The sequence below is a fragment of the Coptis chinensis genome, chromosome 7 (assembly GCF_015680905.1).
Source record: "Coptis chinensis isolate HL-2020 chromosome 7, ASM1568090v1, whole genome shotgun sequence".
NCBI lineage: Eukaryota > Viridiplantae > Streptophyta > Magnoliopsida > Ranunculales > Ranunculaceae > Coptis > Coptis chinensis.
In genome coordinates, this window is record NC_141462.1 from 89,844,929 (window position 1) to 89,865,427 (window position 20,499).

General features: G+C 36.2%; 1 protein-coding gene and 1 pseudogene across 2 annotated transcripts; one reads left to right on the forward strand and one right to left on the reverse strand.

The window, feature by feature from the left end:
• Positions 1-936: 936 nt before the first annotated feature.
• Positions 937-3,208, forward strand: LOC147489835 (L-type lectin-domain containing receptor kinase SIT2 pseudogene; annotated as a pseudogene). The gene has a single exon (XR_015202816.1). The product of XR_015202816.1 is annotated as an L-type lectin-domain containing receptor kinase SIT2 pseudogene (transcript).
• Positions 3,209-4,784: 1,576 nt separating this feature from the next.
• Positions 4,785-6,027, reverse strand: LOC147489836 (3'-5' exonuclease-like). Its single transcript, XM_086572310.1, has one exon. It carries the CDS (start codon positions 5,621-5,623, stop codon positions 5,012-5,014), a length of 612 nt encoding a protein of 203 aa, XP_086428436.1. The 5' UTR covers positions 5,624-6,027; the 3' UTR covers positions 4,785-5,011.
• Positions 6,028-20,499: the final 14,472 nt, after the last annotated feature.

The window sequence follows — 20,499 nt, forward strand, 5'->3', positions numbered from 1 at the left end:
TGTTAGTATATGTTGTAGTTGTGATATTTAGATTTTGTCTAGAGTTGAAGTGTGTCCATACAAGTTATCTGTGTAGTGGGAGAATCGATTGGTATTGGTATAATCCCCAACAAAAATCAGATGGGGATGCAAAATCCCAGCATCTTTTCAAAAAAGAAAAAGAAAAATACAATAAACTTTTCTCCATCTCTAGCTTGGTTCCGTTCCAAGGTTATAGATGTTGGGGTCCGGTTAGAAAAGGTTATAGAATGAAATCGATTTCCAATATATTGATCTCAGGTATCATACCATGTTGCAGACGTTGTTTGATTGTCACATACCCAGAAACTATCGATACTAGCTAGCAAGGAGCTACTTATTCAAATACAAAATCTAACTGTCAGGACTGAGAGAGAATTTTTTGTATAGCTAAAATTCAGTTACTTACACAGAAAAGGGTGGGCACATAAAAAGTGATGCAAGGTGATTTAAACCTTCCAAGATACACGTCCCTTATCATTTTGAAATTGCTTGCTAATACGCATGTAGGACAAAAGAAAACAGGAAGCCCACTACTGCCCCACTCTGCATACATCGTATATATACAGCAAATACTTCACACATTTGTTGATTATATGTATTTTGGTTATCAGAAGAATGTGTAAAATAATTATAAATTGAGTTTTCTTTGTTGTCAAGAAACTAGTATGTTTATAGTCATTTTAAAGATACTTACGTAAAAGAACAAATGACTCGTAACAAACTTACTTAGTGATTAATTGACATACACGGACAAGATTGCTAACCAAGTCAACAACTCTAAACCGTGGAGAAGAGTTTCGACTGAAAGATATGGCTGCAATACGAGTACTAGTAATGGCCTCAATTGACTCTGCCTTGGCAAGTCAATTAGACTCGGTCTGGAATACTCCTACTAGTTTAAACCATATATAAATTATTGTCGGCTACTAGATAATCTAAAGGTATTATCTGCTTCTTCATCATTTTCTTGCACAAACTCCATGGCCATAGCTATCATTTTAACCTTTCTTTTGTCCTGCTTTGCATACTTTGGTACATCGCAGAGTACTGATCGTTTCATATTCAATGATTTTAGAAAAGCTAACCTTAGCCTAGACGGAGTGTCGACCCTCATTACTCCCAATGGACTACTTCAGCTCACTGATCAAACCGTTAATGTAACCGGTCATGCTTTCTACCCTTCTCCCATGTTCAACAATTCATTGAAAAGAAATAATACTTCTATTTCTTCATTTAGCACATCTTTTGTTTTTGGAATTATTCCCAGTGATCAAAAGAAGGGTGGTGGTCATGGCTTTGCATTCGCAATCTCCCCATCAAACCAACTTTCTGGAGGTTCCTCTAGCCATTACCTTGGACTGTTAAATCCATCCAATGATGGGAAGGCCACAAACCATCTTTTCGCTATTGAATTTGATACAGTTGGTGCTGGAGGAGCATTTGGAGACATTGATAACAACCATGTTGGCGTTGATGTCAACAGCATGATCTCCCTCGAGTCGAAAACAGCTTCATATTACGGGGAGAGTGGTAATACAACTACAAAGATAAACATGGAGAATGGAGGTCCAATTCAGGTATGGATAGAATATGATGGAGTAAATAAATTCATAAATGTAACATTATCTCCGATATCTGTACCAAGGCCTAGTAGGCCTCTTATATCATACAAATTCGATCTCTCACCGCTACTAGTGGCGGAGCCTATGTACGTTGGCTTCTCCGCAGCCACTTCAAAGCTCTCGAGCTCTCATTATATTTTAGGCTGGAGTTTTCAAGTGAATGGAATAGCTCAAGAGCTCGATCGCAACCGCCTCCCTGCGCTCCCACCAGTAGGAGAATCATCTTCAAGTTTCAAAAGAAACCTTCAACTTCTTGTAGTAATCCCGGTGACAGCTGTAATGGCAGCAATAGCAGCTCTGCTTTACCAGTATCGAATGCAAAGGAAAAAGCAGTCCGAGTGTTTAGAAGCATGGGAACTGGATTGTCCACACCGATTTCGATACAAAGACCTCTATATTGCTACGAAGGGTTTCAAACCAAGTGAAATAATTGGAGTAGGAGGATTTGGTACAGTGTATAAAGGTGTGTTACCTAGAACTGGTGAAGAAATTGCAGTGAAGCGAATATCGCATAATTCAATGCAAGGGGTTAGAGAATTTGTTGCTGAGATCGAGAGTCTAGGACGTCTAAGACACAAGAACCTTGTGCATCTCCTTGGTTGGTGCAAGCGAAAAGCTGATCTCCTATTAGTCTATGACTTTGTTCCCAATGGAAGTCTTGATGCTTTCCTCCTCAACCGACGAGATGATTTTGTTCTTAGCTGGGAAAGACGGTTCAATATCGTTAAAGGAATTGCTTCTGCACTGTTGTACTTGCACCAAGACTGGGAGCAAGTAGTAGTTCATAGAGACATCAAAGCTAGCAATGTGCTACTAGATGTCGATATGAATGGTCGATTAGGCGATTTTGGCCTAGCAAGGCTGTATGATCATGGTGACAATCCACGTACTACCCACGTGGTAGGTACGTTAGGATACATTGCACCGGAATTGGTACGTATAGGCAAGGCCACTGCGAGTTCCGACGTGTTTGCTTATGGTACACTGCTACTTGTGGTGGCCTGTGGCAAAGGTCCCATAGATCCAGTTTTGGGTCATTTGACTCTGTTAGATTGGGTGAGTGAATGCTATCGTTCTGATCAAATTATGGACGTCGTTGATCCTAAACTCAACTCATCTTATGTTATTGAAGAGCTGGATCTGGTATTGAAGTTGGGTCTTCTTTGCTGTCATCCAAAATCTGATTCAAGACCTTCAATGAGGCAAGTGATTCGGTATCTCAATGGCGATGATTTGCTTCCTAACGACGACGATGCCTCTGATGCTTATCTTCATCTTGATAGTGTTAAATCCATCTACCGAGGTATGGACCCAAAGAATGAGAGCACGCAGCTGTCACAAGATTCTTCTTATGGTCGAATATCCACTAATTCACTGGAAGCTGGTAGATAGTATATTTGTAAGTTACTTGTATATTCCAATTTTGTATTTCAAGTTTTCAACTCAACATTTCTCTCAGGCCTAATGTAACGTTGCAATACACTAATGTAGCTCACTGTGAATCTGTGATCCAATAATCCATAGTCATAGCGAACATGATTTGATTACCCTTGTTTGGGAAATTACTATACCCTCAATAAATTTCTGATGAAAAGAATAAACATATTGATGGAATGAGCAAAAATATCGAACGTAGCTCTAAAAAAAAAAAAATGAAGTATATTATGGCGATCAGATCATTTTCAATATTATATTTAATCAACCTTCTAACAGAAACTGGAACATGGGCAAACTGCATTTACCTTCTAAGTTCTAACAGAACTCTCCTCTACTGTGAGTAGTTCAGTTGTGATAATCTGAATGATTGGAACATATGTGCATGGGCAATGCAAACTGCGCGCATTTGCCTTCTAAGAGAAACTGTCGTCTATTGTGAGTAGGTAAATTCTGATAATTAGTTTGAATAATTGGAAAATGGGCAGTGCAAACGGACTTCCAACGGAAACTGTTGTCTTTTGTGATTTGTGACTTGTGAGCTAGTAGTTGAGCTTTGATAATTTGTAGGGCCAAATAATTATGTGGACCAATAAAAAAGAGATTTTTTTTTTTTTTTTTGTGAGCAATAAAAAAGAGACGAGTCTTATTTTGTCAACAAGGTTGTTTTTTCGCTTGGTAAGAAAAATAGTATATTAAAATTTACAAAGAGTTACAAAAGTTGTTGTGAACAGGTACATGCATGCCTGTTCAGTTTCAAAACTAAATGGAAACAAGAACATCACATAAAACATAAAGGTCAGCCTCCAATCCCTCCATACATGGCATTTACTTAAGTTTTTAAAGATTTGACTTTCGTAAGTTTACTTATCAAATGTCAAAGAATGGTTCTGGAGTTCTGGGTAGACACTTTCACGGGACATGGAAGGAGGGCGCGTACAAGAATTCAATGATTGACTAAGGGTCCAGTTTTTTTTTTTTTTATTCTCTTTCAGTCTAACTAACCCCTTGGAAGTTGGAATACATTTCCAAATATACCTAAAGAGGAACTTGACCGCAAAGAAACTCCACAGTAAGCAACCCCGCCCTTCGAGGCAACTACCGATGGAATAATAGCAGTAGCTTGCCTATGGAACATCACCCTTATTCATACCGAAGAATAGGTACTAAGTCCGATCCTTCGCATTAGGCTTTGAGCTGAATGGTCTCTTCGCCATGAAGAATCTTCATAACTCGTAAGAATAGAAAGACAAGAAAAATGTATGAAACTGAAGATCTAGAATGATTTTATTAGTTGCATTAAGATCTTTATTTTTTATGAATTTATATATTTGTATCCTGTAAAAAGGAAACAAATTGTTCAAGATTATAAGAGGAAAAAATCAAAATATAAGAATAAATGTGTGTAAGTGTGTTCCTTCTACATACGATTCTACCAGCTATATAGGATATAACAGGTATTCAAATCTATAGAAGTATATAGATAGGTTACTAATTTTCAAGACTGCTGACACCAATTATATACCACCGAATTGTACAGTGCACAGGTGCTTTGGAAATTAAGTTTTCGCTTTTACTTATCCTCAGTCACCAAGTAGGTCGAAGCAAAAATCTAAAATGCGAACACAGACTTCATATCTGCCATTTTCTAATCCACAGATCCACCATGATATTCAATACTATGTTAAGTCGTTTAAACATGAAAAATGACATCACAATATTCTACTGAATTGCTTCACTTGGAGACTCCAAAGCAACAATAATAACCCACATAGAGAACATCATTACTACGTACAAGTCTAAGAAAGTTAAAAATAAATCAAAAACCAAAGCTTCACTAATTACGAAATAAAAAGACATCCAAACATCACAAGCAATTTGAACACTCCAAAAAATAACCACATTTTTCAAAGCCACGCCTCCTCAATACTAATCTAGTTTCTGGAGAGTAAATCTTGAGCAATCTTGTAAGAAGCATAAGCATCAATGCAGGCATATTCAATTTGATTCAGATCCAAGATCCTTGATTCCCAGTTACTCAAGCACACATGTTTAGGTTTCATCATACGAAGTCCCGAGATTTCAAGAGCAAGATCCTTCAAACCGGGTCGCCTAAAACGGCCAGGATAACGTGTCTTAGCCAGCTCACGGATATCCAAGTGACTGCTGCATATAAGGCCATACTCATTTCGAAGCTTTTGAACGTCATCACCAACTTCAATTCCTACAAACTTAAATTTAGAGTCTCCAAGGAAATCTTTGAGTAAATTAGGAATTTCATCCATGTAGAATAACTGAAGGATGAGACACTTGTCATCGATGCATAGTTGCAAAGTAGCCGATTTGTTGCTCAGATCTCTGATTGGATGGGGCCTCCATTCGATGTCCAAGCCAACAATAACTTGTGTCTTATGTTGGTGTATCGAAACAATGTCACGAATCCAATCTTGGGCCACAGATGCCTTGTCTGTGACTGTGGTCTCTATTGTCTTCCCAGAGAAATAAACTATGTATTGTGTATCACTGTTTGTGCAAATCATTGCCATGACTCAAGCTTGCTCTATACTTAGCCTTGTTATTGAGTTTGCAACACAATGTAATATATATAGTAAAAGGAGATCGAACGTTTATTTCTCCAAAGTTTAAACTATCTTATTGGAAATTGCACTTCCACTCCAGGCCATCTGTCAATCTTTACTTTTGCTCTAGGAAATTGTATTCTCTTGCAGTTCAATGCGTCAAGAAGAGGGCGTTTCAACTTTCAATGTTGGAGTTTGGTTCTAACAGATTACCAATAAGACATACGTATTAATGAAAATCCACATTAAACTCAATTACTAATGTTTAGCTAAGCATCAAAGAACAGGGATTTATTACTTGCGCAAACTTTTCCAATAACCGAAACAGAGAAAAAGGAGTGGGCCTGTGCTCTTTAGAAGCCCAAACACCCAGATCTGTAACAGATTTAGTGCCTTACTCGGCCAATCCATACAAAAAAAGAGTACGGATGACTAATTTGAGAAAAAACAACTTTAGAACACACCGTTTTTTTAGTAACCCATATGGGCAAATTCCAACATTAAGTAACTCATGAATCCACGATTTCAATTTTAGTAATCATCAAGGACAAAATAAGTTGGCCTAGACTTTTTACTTTTTTAAAAATACCAAATTTATCCATTAGTGTTATTATAGATATAAAACATATACATTTTTATTTATTTTTTAAATATAAATTTCACCCCTCTGTGTTATGTTTATAAAGCCATAAAAATTTGATTATTGTTGTACCCAAATAGGTGAACATACTTCATATACTATGTTGATGTATTGTTCATACCCCAAATATGTATAACAATTATTGTTCATACTCCAATAGGTGTTCTAATTAATCATACATTATGTTAAAGTATAAATAATGATTGTACATAGCTCATGTCGAAATATGAACAATGATTGTTCATACAAACAGTTGATACTCCAAATAGATATGAACAATCAATATTCGTTCATAGCTTATGTTTGAGGTATGAACAGTATTCTCCGAATAGTTATGAACAATCAATATTCGTTCATAGCTCATGTTTGAGCTATGAACAGTGTTGATGAATGAACATTAATTGTTCATACCTAAAATTAATATTCATACTCCAATCAATGTTCGTTTATAGGTGTTCTTACTAATCATACATTATGTTGAAGTATGAACAATAATTGTTTATTTTTCATGTTGAGGCATGAATAGTGATTATGCATAGCTCATATTGATGTATGAACAGTAATTGCTCATACCCCAAATAGATATACATAAACGATTAATATTCATACTCCAATATGTGTTCTTATTTATCATATATTATGTTGGGGTATGAACAATCATAGGTATGAAGATACCAAATACACCGGGTCGTTTCGATTGGGCCGGACTGTTTATTATTTCGCATCAGGAATATATTTGACTTTTCGTCTACCCAAACTATTTTTTATTTCACATCAAGAGTATACCTGACTTTTCATTTACCCCGTCCTTATGAGTGATTAAAAAAAAATGTGGTATTTACTTTTTTTCAGTCGTTTTGTCAATGAAATTCGCTTCCTTCAATTTATATAGAAATAGTTGTGTACATGTGCCGAATGAACCAAAGACTCAAAATAGTCTCGCCACCTTTGGCTATACGTAGTATATGAGTTTTCTCTTATGCCTCTCGGCTTGGGTGACACCTAGTAATTAGTACTTACACGTCATTCATTATAGGTCTTGTCCGTCCAAGAGAGTTGAGAAAACCTTCAAATTGGTGAATTGTTATTTCAGCTGAAAAATTTGCAATGTGAAGCACTCTTACGAGCATAATGAAAATTTGTAGGCTGCGTTTGGTGCAAAGAATTATCTTTTAACTAAAAATTGCATTATTGTGCCTTGAATTTATCTTAATTTGTAGTTAAATTTGCATGCTTGGGTCGAAACTTGGCCGACACCATATCAAACCCCACAAAACTTGTAGAAGATAAATTTACCTCTCTCTCCGGCCAACCGCTGGATCAAACCTTTTGCCTGTAGAAAGGACGAAAGGCAGGCACCTAGGCAAAATTGACAGGTAGAAAGGACAAAGTGATCGAAGGGGCCGAACTTCACATGCTAGTGGTTAAGATGTAAAAGTTGAAATGGCCCATTCGTGGGTCCAATAGTAGGCCCCTCACCAAATAAAGTCAGTTATTAGATGAAGGAGAATGACCTCTGTTCAGATAAGTTGCGTGGTCTGCATTGCAGTCCAGGACTACCTTTTGTAGACCCAATTTGGATGTGAAGCTCTAAATATTACTCATTACTCTACAGTCTACACCAAGGGAGAGTTGTGTCCCTTATGAAGTTTAAATCTTAGTTGTTCCTATAAAGGAAAGATTCAATCAGTTTTTCTTATTTCAAAGATGATTCTTTGTGTGTGTGTGATTTGGATCTTCTAGATATGGTGAGATTTTGAGAAGAATCAACATTCGACTCATATTCCAATGATTTCAATCTAACCAATCTATCATAAAAAGCAGTGTTTACCAATATATTTCAGTATGATTTATTACTTTTTATATATGTAAGAGCATCTCTAGGTGGACGTATCCGTGGTCGCATTCTTCAAATTTGAAGAAATGCGTCGGAATTTCCCGGAATTCCAACTCTAGGTGGTCGATCACCGCTTGTTTCGCAAGATTCTTGTTAAATTTGGCAATTTGGATGCGGATCGCGGAGCGACAAATAATAATAATGTCGCGGCGCCATTACTAATGTCGCTCAACTTTTTGACTTTGACCACAAACAAGGAGGCGCTTATTACCACCGCTGTCGCTAGCGCCACTACTTCGGGCGCGCCAACTCTAATGTCGCGCGGCTTCAACGGGCAAAACGGGCAAAAAGCGGCGGATTTCTACCTTCTATATCTACACTCATCTCCTTCTTCATTTTCACACACAACACTCTCAACCATTTCACACACAACACTCTCAACCTTTCACACATAACACTCTCAATGTCACAACCAAAACAAAGGAAGGGGTCCAAGTTGGACAAATGAAGAAAATATTGCTCTTACTAGAGCATGGATTGAGATTTGAGAAGATCCTATAGTAGGGAATGATCAATCGGGTCAAGTTTATTGGGAGCAATTATGGCTAGAATGAATCAAATTCAAGGTTTTGACCGCGAACCGTAAAGTGGAAGGGAGTTTCACAACGTTAGGCGATTATTTTACCGTTCTTCAACAAATATCATGCTATCTTCGAGAAAGCTTGAAGAACAACCTCCGCCGGTGGGGACGTGAAGACATTGTAAGATTCGTTTATACCGTTTAATTTATACTTCATTTTATATACTACTTGATATTTTTTTTTTTTTTTAAATAAACGTAGCTTTTCGACGCAAAGAACAACTTATGCGGCTACTCTTGGAAAACCTTGGATATGGCAAGATTGTTATAATCTAGTCAAAAACGCCAAAGTGGCAAAGAACTCGATTCTGTAACGTAAACGCTTGCTCCAAGACCAAAAAGAAAGCAAGATCCAGGAGATGTTGAAGGTTTCGATTCTTCACCCTCAACCCCAACCCTTCAACGCCTTTACTCTGCCCCTTCACCTTCATTGACTTTCGAGATACGATCCTAGCGATCGGGAAGGTTTTGGAGAGGTCGGTCGGTAGAAAGCAGAAAGCAAAGAAATTCGGAAGAACAAGAAAGTTGTTTCTATGTTGAGGGGTAATGTTGCATCCATCGCTAAAAAAATATGGATGATTTTCTTTGAAGCTTTTAAAGAAAGTCGAAGAAATAAAGAAGAGATTCAAAATGAGCAATTTCAAAGTATGATGAAATTGAAGCAAGAGAAGACACAAAAAAAGTTATTTTTGAAGCAAGAAAAACTCCGTGTTAGAGAGGAGGAAAATGAGACTAGGTTGTTGGCAATGTCACTCGACAATGTCAATCCTCGTTTGCGAAGGGTTTTAGAGCTAAAACAAGATGCAATTGTAGCTAAATATGAAAAAAAGGCTGGAGCAAGTAGTACAAATGAAGCTTCCAACAACGAAGAAGCCAATGATGAAGAAAATGATGACTGGCTTGATAATTAGAGTAACTCTAGTAGTATGTAATAAGGGTGATATGTAATAGTTATCTTTTATTTATTTATTTTTATTTGATGTTTTTGCAATCATGTATTAGTTGTCGTTCTATTAATAAAAATTGTAATTCATTTGCTAAATCAAAGGAAATAAATTCTAAATCACACAACATAATAATAATGACACAACATATCAAAATGATCAAATGAACAATTCTAAATCACACAACATAATAATAATGACACAACATATCAAAATGATCAAATGAACAATTCTAAATCACACAACATAATAATAATGACACAACATATCAAAATGATCAAATGAACAATTCTAAATCACACAACATAATAATAATCGTCATACAACAACCTCCTAGACTATCCTACATACGCCTCCTCTGCCGTGAACTCCTCCTCGATTTGTCCTTGTCTTTGAAACTCTCGATCATCCATGCTTTGGATGAACTCACCCTTGTGCGATCAATCTGAGCAGAAACTCATCAACTGGCGTTTAAATCGTCATAATCCACATGAGCTTGGGAAAGAAGTCTCTCTCTCAACATCAGAAGCGAATACCGAGGAGCGCAAGCCATCATTTACACGAATGCTTGTCTCATATCTCGTCGTGAGGTCATCCCGAAATAATTATTCATTAATAATTTATGACATTTTCATAATAAACCAAAATAATAAAACAAAACCAATAAAAATAATTACGAGATAGATGTCCAAGGTCGCTCTAACTGACGACGCTGAGTGGCATCAATAGAAGAAATGGGCCGGTAAATCGCCCCGCCACTCGGATCGCTCAAACCGAAAACCAAGGCCACTCGACCGAGGGGATCCGTCTTTGGAACAAATGTGCACGTGTCCATGCCGAACGTTCCGGTGGACGACGGCCGGGCCAATCTGAATTCACGTCGACACCCAAATTGCTAACCGTATGAATGTTGCCTCAGATGACCTACGGTGGGAGCAAATGACCAATAGACACCCTGAACCAAGAACGGTAGTATCGCTCATAAGTCTCCGCAATGTAACTAGGTCGAAGCACAGTAGCCAAGTCCAATGCACGTTATTACTCGATGACTTGCTCTAAGGTCATGTCCTTAGCCTCGATACATGGGTAGGCGGATCGGGGAGGGATACCAAAGTATGGTGTGAGTCATGCGTAACATCTATCCCCTAAATACCACTCCATATCACTCCCACAAGTGAATACCATCCTCCTATGAGAAATGAACAATGCATATCTACATCATTAGCCCGATGTGCTAAGATGTCCTCCAAGGCCTCCAAACAATAGAAGCCCCGTGTGCTAAGCTCGATCGACGGGTTGGATGAAGTTATGTTATGACCGATCTCACCGGGTCGACGCTACTCGACAAGGTCCGTGCCAAGCCCTCGAGCCTAGGCCTCATCGTCGGTATACTCTGTGAGGATAGGATTTGCAAAGACGGAAATACTCATAAAACCATACCTCTAAGAGAATGACAAACCCTCCCATCCGGGGACTCACCGACAACACCAAGATCCCAAGTTAATCGTGGAATGGCGGAAGGAAAAAGAAGACACCCATCAAATACATACAAAAGCTCTTACATACTCATCAACATGTGTTTGACCATCATCGAATCAAGTGACAAATAATCTATCAAAAACTGCAATCTCGAATCAAGAGTCAACGGTGTAATGTATGCGACCTTGATACCGAAATCCTAACACCAAAGATCGGTCATACGACTCCGGTCGGACAAAGGGAAGAAAGTCATCATTTGGGCACAACTCGAATTGCTATTACATCTCAACGGATTACCTAATCCTATACTCAAACCAGATATCATGCAAAAATCTAATGGAGTGAAGCCCAACTCTCCCCGAGGAAGTGAAAAGTATGTGTACTATCCCACCATCTCTCAACTAAACCATTAATAACTCCCGAATGTCGGGTCTTATTGTAAGGGATGTCAACTAGACTAGATGAGCAAAAGGAGTCGCTAAAATTGCATCTCTAACATGGTCAAGTGCACCGACTTTCTTAATATCATCCCACCACTTCCTAAGCGCACGTGGAGTGCACCGAACCCGATACATAACACATCTCTGATGTACGCAAAATGAAACTAAAATTAAAAAAATAAAAATAAAAATATACGTATTGTATTGAACTACTAAAATTAACTACTACTACTACTAATTTATGAAATTAAAATACATACCTGTTGTTCAAGAACAACTCTTGAGACATGCCTTTCATGAAACCTCTTAGACACCGGCCTAAGATGGCTGAAATCAATAGCCTCCCAAGCAGAAATTCAAAATCGACTTGTCGATATTGAAGCAAAGAATGGATCGTCGACCTCGACTCCTTGATTTCCAGCTCGAAGTGGTTGGTTCATCATCTAGATCACCATGGGATTATCCCAAATGTATGCACTGTTTTCTTCTTCACCACCACCACTCCATCGTTTGGTTATTATAGACGGATTAAATGGCCGGAACTCATTTTTTTCCTACTAAGTAGAGTGAATTCTCTCAAAATGACAAAGTCCAATCGTCGCTACGACATTAAATAAAAAACACAAAGACGCGACATTAGATCGGCGCGCTACCACTGTCAGCAGGCTAAGTGGGTCCCCAATAAATTTTGCGACCACGAATTTGCGACCACCTAGAGTTGGTCGAAATTTGCTATCAAATTTTGTGGTAGCATTCTTCAAATTTGAAGAGTATGCTACCACCACCTAGAGATGCTCTAAGGTATCACAATGTTTTGCGAAAAAAATATATAAAGAGAGTTACTCTCCAGAACAGATTGGGAGAGAAAGTAACTCGCATAACCAATTTTTTTTTAAGCACTCACAAAAACGGTGTAGATGAAAAGTTAATTATACTCTTGATGCCAAATTAAAAATGGCTCGAGTAGATGAAATATCAAATATATCTCTGACGCGAAATAATAAACGGCCCGGCCTAACCGAAACGACCCGGTGTATATAGTTTGACCCGATATTTACATTGTTCATACCTCAACATAATGTGTGGTAAGTAAAAAAATATGAACAATCATTGTCCACACCTATTGGAGAATCATTGTTCATACGAACAATCATTGTTCGATTGTTTATACCTATAATGATTATTTATACCTATTTGGGGGGTGGGGTGGTATGAACAATGATTGTTCATACCTATTTGGGACATGAGTATGAACAATCATTTCATACCTATTGGGGGTATGAACAATCACTGTTCATATGAACACTCATTATTCATACCTAATGTATGGTTAGTAGGAACACCTATTAAAGTAATAATAATCATTGTTCATACCTAATGTCCTAATGTATGGTTAATATGAACATCTATTAGAGTAATAATATAATAGTATATTATTATTCATACCTATTTGGGGTATAAATAATCATTGTTCATAAGTTCATACCTCAACATAATGTATGATTAGTGAGAACACATTATATAACAACCCCAATTTTTAAACAACATAAATTACATTATTTGAATTGAAAATAACTATTATATTATAAAGTCTAGCTTATTCTAGAATGTGTTTGGATGTTGTTGATTTTTACAAAGTTGTTTTTATTTGAATTTGTTGTTATAACTTTTATGGGTATTTGAGAATCATTGTGGGCTTGAAAACATTGTTAAAATGTACCCATTCATATAGGTATGGATGGACCTTGGGTGTTTTTAGACCCATTTGAGGGCTATAGGTTAAGCTAAACAAACTTAAAATTTTGAATAAACAAAACCTACGAATTTCCTCTGTAAAGTTATTTTTATTCAAAAACAAAATCCTACCTTCCATTAACAAAAGAAACTTGGATATATATATTTTTTTTAAATAAAGAGAAGAAAAAAAAAATGATTGGAGAAAATGAAGCATTGATATTCATTTACAAATTCAATTTCAGGTGAGTAGACATATTTTTATCAAAAAATATATATAAATCGTTTTTATGTGATTTTTATCTTATTTGCTTAAAGTTTCATCTTTAATTATATAAATGTTTCATTATCATTTCATAAAAGTTCCATCTTTAATTATGAATGTTTACTATTAGTTTTGTAATTTTAATTGTCGTTTGGAACGATGATATATATGTTTGCAGAATTCTGCACAAGTCCTGACTTGTGACTTGAATTCGACTAATTATATGATGTAACTAGTTTTTCGAAAGAACTAAACTATTTTAGTTCTCTGATCATCTTTCATTTCCAATTGGCCTTGACCGATTCCAGTTTATATTCTATTTGATGTGAATTTTACAAGAAATTGCGTCAGAAAATTGAATAACATAATTTAAGTTGTGGGTATGCTCCATCACATAGTTTAAGGTACATACTAAAAGAAATATTGTTTAAGAATTTTTGTATTGAAATGGATTTTTTGTCTAATTTTTATAATGGTATAATTGATTCAAAACTTTGATTATATGAATTCTTTATGATTTTTAGAATGGACAAAAGTCAAACTATCCTAACCAATTTCTCATCCATAGAACAATATACGTAACTTATTAACGTATGTTTTAGTTGTATAAGAAAAGTGTAATGATCATGCAATTTATATCGTATTAATATTTCAAATAAATGTATATTGATTGGAGGAGTAATTATTTTATTTGTCTAAAAAGTTCGATTACATGTATTGGAATGAGAGTTGCATGCATAATTGTTTGATGAATACTGTATTTATAGAACGTATATTGGTAGCTAAAGATTTTAGTTTATTCTCGTTTGATCTTGTAGATCTAATAGTAGAATTTATATTGTTTTGTTTTACGTGGAATGCATTGCATGTCTTTTAGTTTAACTAATGTGTTATTCATGATTGAAACTTTTGATTATAATGAGGTGAGTTATTTGGTTATTGTGTTTGGAATATTTAGTAATGATTCTATTGTTTGAGACGATGTTTATTTTATAATAAAAATATTATAATAAATGAGAACTCTTGAGTGTTAAAATTCGGTGTAAAAGTGTTTGTAAAAATTTAATATGTCACGCCCACATATTTAGATATCTCCACGCCTCTTTGTTCAAAAAAAAAAAATTGTTTATAACTAATGATGTCATGTGAAAAGCCGTCTTAAAGAGAAACTAAGGCGCATTATCCTTGCGAGCTGGTTGTATTCCTTCAATGTACGGGAATATAAGTCTGGATTTCTTGAATGTGAGGAGAATGACCCAAGATATTTATTGAATGTGTCATGAATGACCTATTAGTGTTATGATGGGTATTCATTGACTGTGGCGGTAATGACTCAAGGTATTGTTTGAATGTGCCATGAATGACCTGTTAGTGTTATGATATGATAGATATTCCTTGAATGTAGTGGGAATGACCCAAGGTATTCATTGAATGTGTCATGAATGACATGTTTGTGTTATGTATGTTTGGATTTCTTGAATGTACGGGAATAATCTGTTGTTATTTTTCTGCCCAAAATAGGCTTTGTTTATGCGCATTGAAAGCCTAGAGATGGATGTGACTCACAAGTTACGAGTTTACAATATGGAAATATGTTCATGGAGCTGATATTCCCACTTGAGAAATATGTCTTGTAGTGGTACTGTCACACCCCGAATTTCGACAGAATTCGGAAAAATATTATTTGTTCCCGACTCTTCGATCTCCGAGGTGTGACGCACTCTCAACTCCCAAAAACCCATAAGCAGTTTAAATATGCGGATAATTAAAAACCAATAAAAATTTCAATTAAACAAATGTCCTCTTCATTACGAAAATTCATCAAATAAGATTAAGTTACAAATCTCTTTTCAATAACTCTTTAATTAAAATTACAAATGAAAATACAAATAATATTTCCTCAACTGAAAATCTATATCACCTTAAGGAAAACAAAACCTATCTTGAAATGCAACGCTAACGCAAAACCACAAGCAACAACCAATCTTCTTCAACACTAAACCTCTGTTAAGACTTATCAACTGTGTTCATTTAATGAACACACCCGATAAGCAAACATGCAAATCGGGTCAAGATTATAAAAAATGCCGTGTGTGAGTAGCTCAAAAAACACAACATATACTTATACATATATTTATATACAATTCATACGGCAGTTAGTTCCTCCACCGAGGCGCCTTAACTTTCCACGACTAATACATCATCCTTAAGTACAATAATCTAGGCAGGTAGTTCCTCCACTGAGGCGCCTTAACTTCCCACCAACCACACCACAAAATATACGCATAATAAATAAGGCATTTAGTTCCTCCACGAAGCGCCTTAGGCTCTAACTAAACTATAACCAGCCAAGCATATACAATCAACTATCTAAAGATATATTATTAAACAACATATTACCATAATTAGATTAATTAAGGCTTTCTTTGTGTGTCCCTAAAATCACGTCAGATCTATGTCTTCGTGAGTTTCCCCGGCTACCACAATCGCTACCCAAACCGAACATGTACATCCACATGCCTCCCCTTACATAATGTACCACTCAATGTATGAACTACCCCTCGAAAGCAGATGCCGCGACACCGTAAATCCTCACACGGAAGCCATTATGTAAGTAATGCCACTATTCGGCATAAAATATCGCGTCTCGCTTCTATTTTGTGAACGGAATAATCAAGCCACTATAAATTTACGCCAGAGGGCCATTCGACTTTTATCAAACGCCGGGAGGGCCAATCACATTACTTACGCCCGAAGGCCATTCAGATTAATCAAACGCGGGAGGGCCAATCACATTACTTACGCCCGAAGGCCATTCAGATTAACTGAAACGCCAGAGGGCCAATCACATTACGCCGAAGGCCATTCAGATTAACTAAAACGCCGGAAGGGCCAATCACATGAGTTGTGGTAGCTAGGTTCTAGGATTTTCGTTACGTAGTTTATTCAAGTGTCATCTATTTACGACTCATAGTAATTCCATTATATCACGTGCAGGTCGATTACCTTATTGCACTAAGCCATAATATTTAGAAATATCTCAATTATATCTCATAATAACTTTTATTCTTTCTCGTGCCAATATATTATTGCACTACGCCACAATCCCGTGGGAAATATCCACAAATATTATACTACCTCATAGTAGCATCTCACATATATAATAATTGAGTGTTTATACATTTATTTCTCCCAAACATATTGCATTATATATATATCCCAACATATTATATAATATCACAATATCAACGTCAAACCTTAATTAGATAATGACCACCAAATTTATACAATTTACAACATAAAATGCAGCACAATTAAACAGTCTACAGTCCACAATCAAAGCCTAATATATATATGTTTTACACACTACTCACGTCAAATCTTAATTAGATAATGACAAACAACGTTATATAATCTTCGACAATATTTTATTACTATATTTGTCCATATTCTTAAATATGTGAAAAACTGGAAAAAGTCAACATTCCAAAGTCAAAGGTCAATGGTCAACGGTCAAAGTCAAAGTCGACACGTCATGGTCAAAGTCAGTGTCAACCCATCATGGTCAAAGTCAAACTGTCATTGTCAAAGTCAAACTGTCGTTTCCACGTTCGACAAGTTCAGGGTCATAGCCATGGTTCATGGCTAAGGTCAATGTGTATGGCTCATGGGCTCATGACCAAGGTAATGGTTTGGACCCAACTGGCCAAGCCTAAACCTTAGAACCCGAAAGTCTAAACGTTGAAAGACCCATTTGGATCTCTATTTTAAGTCCTATGGACTGGCCCCAAACAATATTAGAATTTTGGCCCCAAACACTTAAATTGAACTGGCCCAAAACACAATTGGATTTGGCCCGAAAATTAAACTGAAACCGGCCCAATCAAAACAAATATTAGAACTGGCCCAACAATTTAGAACATAATCGGGCCCAATCAAAACAAAACAAACCGGCCCAACCAAACAAAATGGCCGGCCCAAAACAAAACCAACCAAGGCCCAAAGCCCAACTAAGATGAACAGTGTCATCTTCTCCAACAGCCGCCACCAAAACCGGCCACCCCCAATTCCGATCGACCACCTATTTTGACCCCACGGTTTTCCTCCTCATCACCAACCAAACAACATTAACGAAAGCCAAAAACTAAAAATCATACAATCAAAACTCTTCCTAAATCTAGATCTGAAAATTTCGGGTTGCCATTACTGGCTTGCTTCAAGCTTTCAACAGCCCCCACCAAATCCAACCTTCAATCCGACATCACTACCCAAACCTCAACCCCTTACTACCCCAATCTTCAATCAACAACAAAAAACAACAACCACGGCCACCTAACTTTTCTTGGCGATTTTTTCCTTAATCGCCATTACCTTCTAAAAGCTTCAACAAAGACCCATGACAACCTCCAACCATCAACCTACCAACATCACAACATAAAAGAAAGTTCAAACACGCCCATAGTATTTCGTTCAACTGTTTTGGCGACACCATTAGCGACTTCTTCAGAGTTTGAACAACTCATCCAATCACCGACAACCACCCTCCAGTACGTAACCCCTGACCTCCATCAACCAATTATACCCGACTAACACACCATGTATTCAACCCAAGACAAGTTTAAAAAGGCAACAGAGACGATCTCTCTGTCTTGCGCCTCCATTGACAGCTTCTCGAAGCTTCGACAGTTTAAGGCTCAGTTCAACAGTGTTTCAAAATACCGTTTAAACACATTTTAACAACTACATAACTACCGGACGATTAACAGTAACCGAATAAATGAACAGTAAAATCTAGTGAAAACATTGGAAAGTACAACGGTTTCTGTATACCGGTGAAGTAGAAAACTAACTACTCACTTGTATTAAAACCCGACGAATCCCTCCTAGTCCGAGCCGTCGCGCTCCAAAGCTCGAGCAAGCAAGCTGCCTCCATTTTTAATATTTTTTATTCTTCCAGAACCCTATTCTCTAGAACAATGTGTTTATATACTTGGGTCTGAAACCCAAGCCCAAAACAGACTCGAGCCCAAAAACCAGGCCCACGTATCCAAATCCAATCCAGCCGATTTTTAAATAAATAAATAATTTAATAAATAAATAAATAAATAAATACGTATTTTAAATACGGGCATTACAGGTACTCGGTGTGAGTGAGGCACACGGATATGTGTAATTTGGCAAATGTGTGAAGTGCAAATCATGGAGTAGGAACTAGCAGTTGGATTATGTCTAGTAATAAATGAGTCAACGAGATAATTAATAAGAAAAGTAAAATATTGATTTTACGTATGATGGAGTTATTGCATATGAATATTTATGTATTATGAAATACATTATTTCTTATAAAGAAATGGTTATGTGGTTTGTGTGTGTTAATACTCACAAAGGATGAATGTACTCTCTGATTGTGATATTTTATCGTTCTCGTAAGTAGACGAGTGGTTTTTAAGTAAAATATTGGCTCTATGTATGAGCGAGTTTGTTGGATATGATTGGTTGTGTATTATGATATAATACATATGATTTCTTATATGAAGGAATGTGAATGTGGTTGGCATGATATGATGGATATGGTGGTAGGACAAGAATGTTAATATTGATAATATATTATGCCATATTGTGTATTCTCATAGTTGTTATGAGAAAGAAGTAGATGTATGATTTAAGTGTTTATGTTTGAGAAACCTAACTTTATTTTGTAGGAGAGTATGACTTATTGACATCTTATGTAGGGATGTTATCCTACCCCTAACATGTAAGTGGTTATATGTAAGATTTTAATTAAATTAATTTACTAAATATTGGGATTGAAATCTTACTTGGGAAGAAACTACACGCCGTTTTGAGAAAACATAACTATCTTGTCTTCCAAATTGAAATGGTTGGTGATATTATATTTATTTATTTGAGAGATTGAATGTAGTACTGTATATTTTATTTTAGTCGATCTTATTCATATAAACAAATTCAATTTGCTGACTCATGTTTGTTTTGTTTTGCAACGTTAGTGTATTTTTGGAAATATAGATGGTAGAATACAGTGGACGAAGACGCTTGATTTGGATTCGCTTTTATAGGCTTACTGGTTTAAATTTTTCTAAGTGTACGATTTTGTTTTGAGACAGATATAATAGGGTTGATTAGTTTCTTTTTGTTTAAATAAGGTAATGAACAAATTGTTAATTTTGTTTTAATTTGATCTCATTTTTATTATCGTGTTTGATAATAGGTTATTAGGTTTTCGTTTCACCCTTTGCTTTTCAGATGATTGAATAGGGTGGCGATTGAGATATTTATATCTTGAAAAATTATCTATTTTAATTATTTGGAAATTCAGGGTGTGACATATTAGAGTATGAATAATCATTGTTTATACCTCAATATAAACTATGATTGTTTATACATCAACATAGTGTATAAAATATGTTAACATATTTGGGTATGAATAGTCAATATTCATACAACAACATAAAGTATACTAAAACAACATAAATGATAAAATTGAAAAATATTTATTTCAAATCCGGACTATTTGTCTTTACAGGTAATTTTCACTCTAAAATTGGTTTTCAGACTTATTTTGAGTCCTATTACTGCCGGCAGTAACAAATACCCTTATTTTCATTCGAAAATTGTGTTTGAAGGTAATTAAAGAAAAAACATTGATTCCGAGAGCGATTTTCAGCCGAAAATGGATAATGGATAGGTATCACAATGGCGTTTTCTTCTCTTTATGTGGCCCACGAGGTTACGAATCTTGATGTGCTAGCGCCCTGCCGCCTCATTGCGAAGACAATTATTTTTTTTCGATAATAGATGCCTAGTCACTTGTCTTTGGGTTAAGGGGGTTCAGCTCTCGGTTTT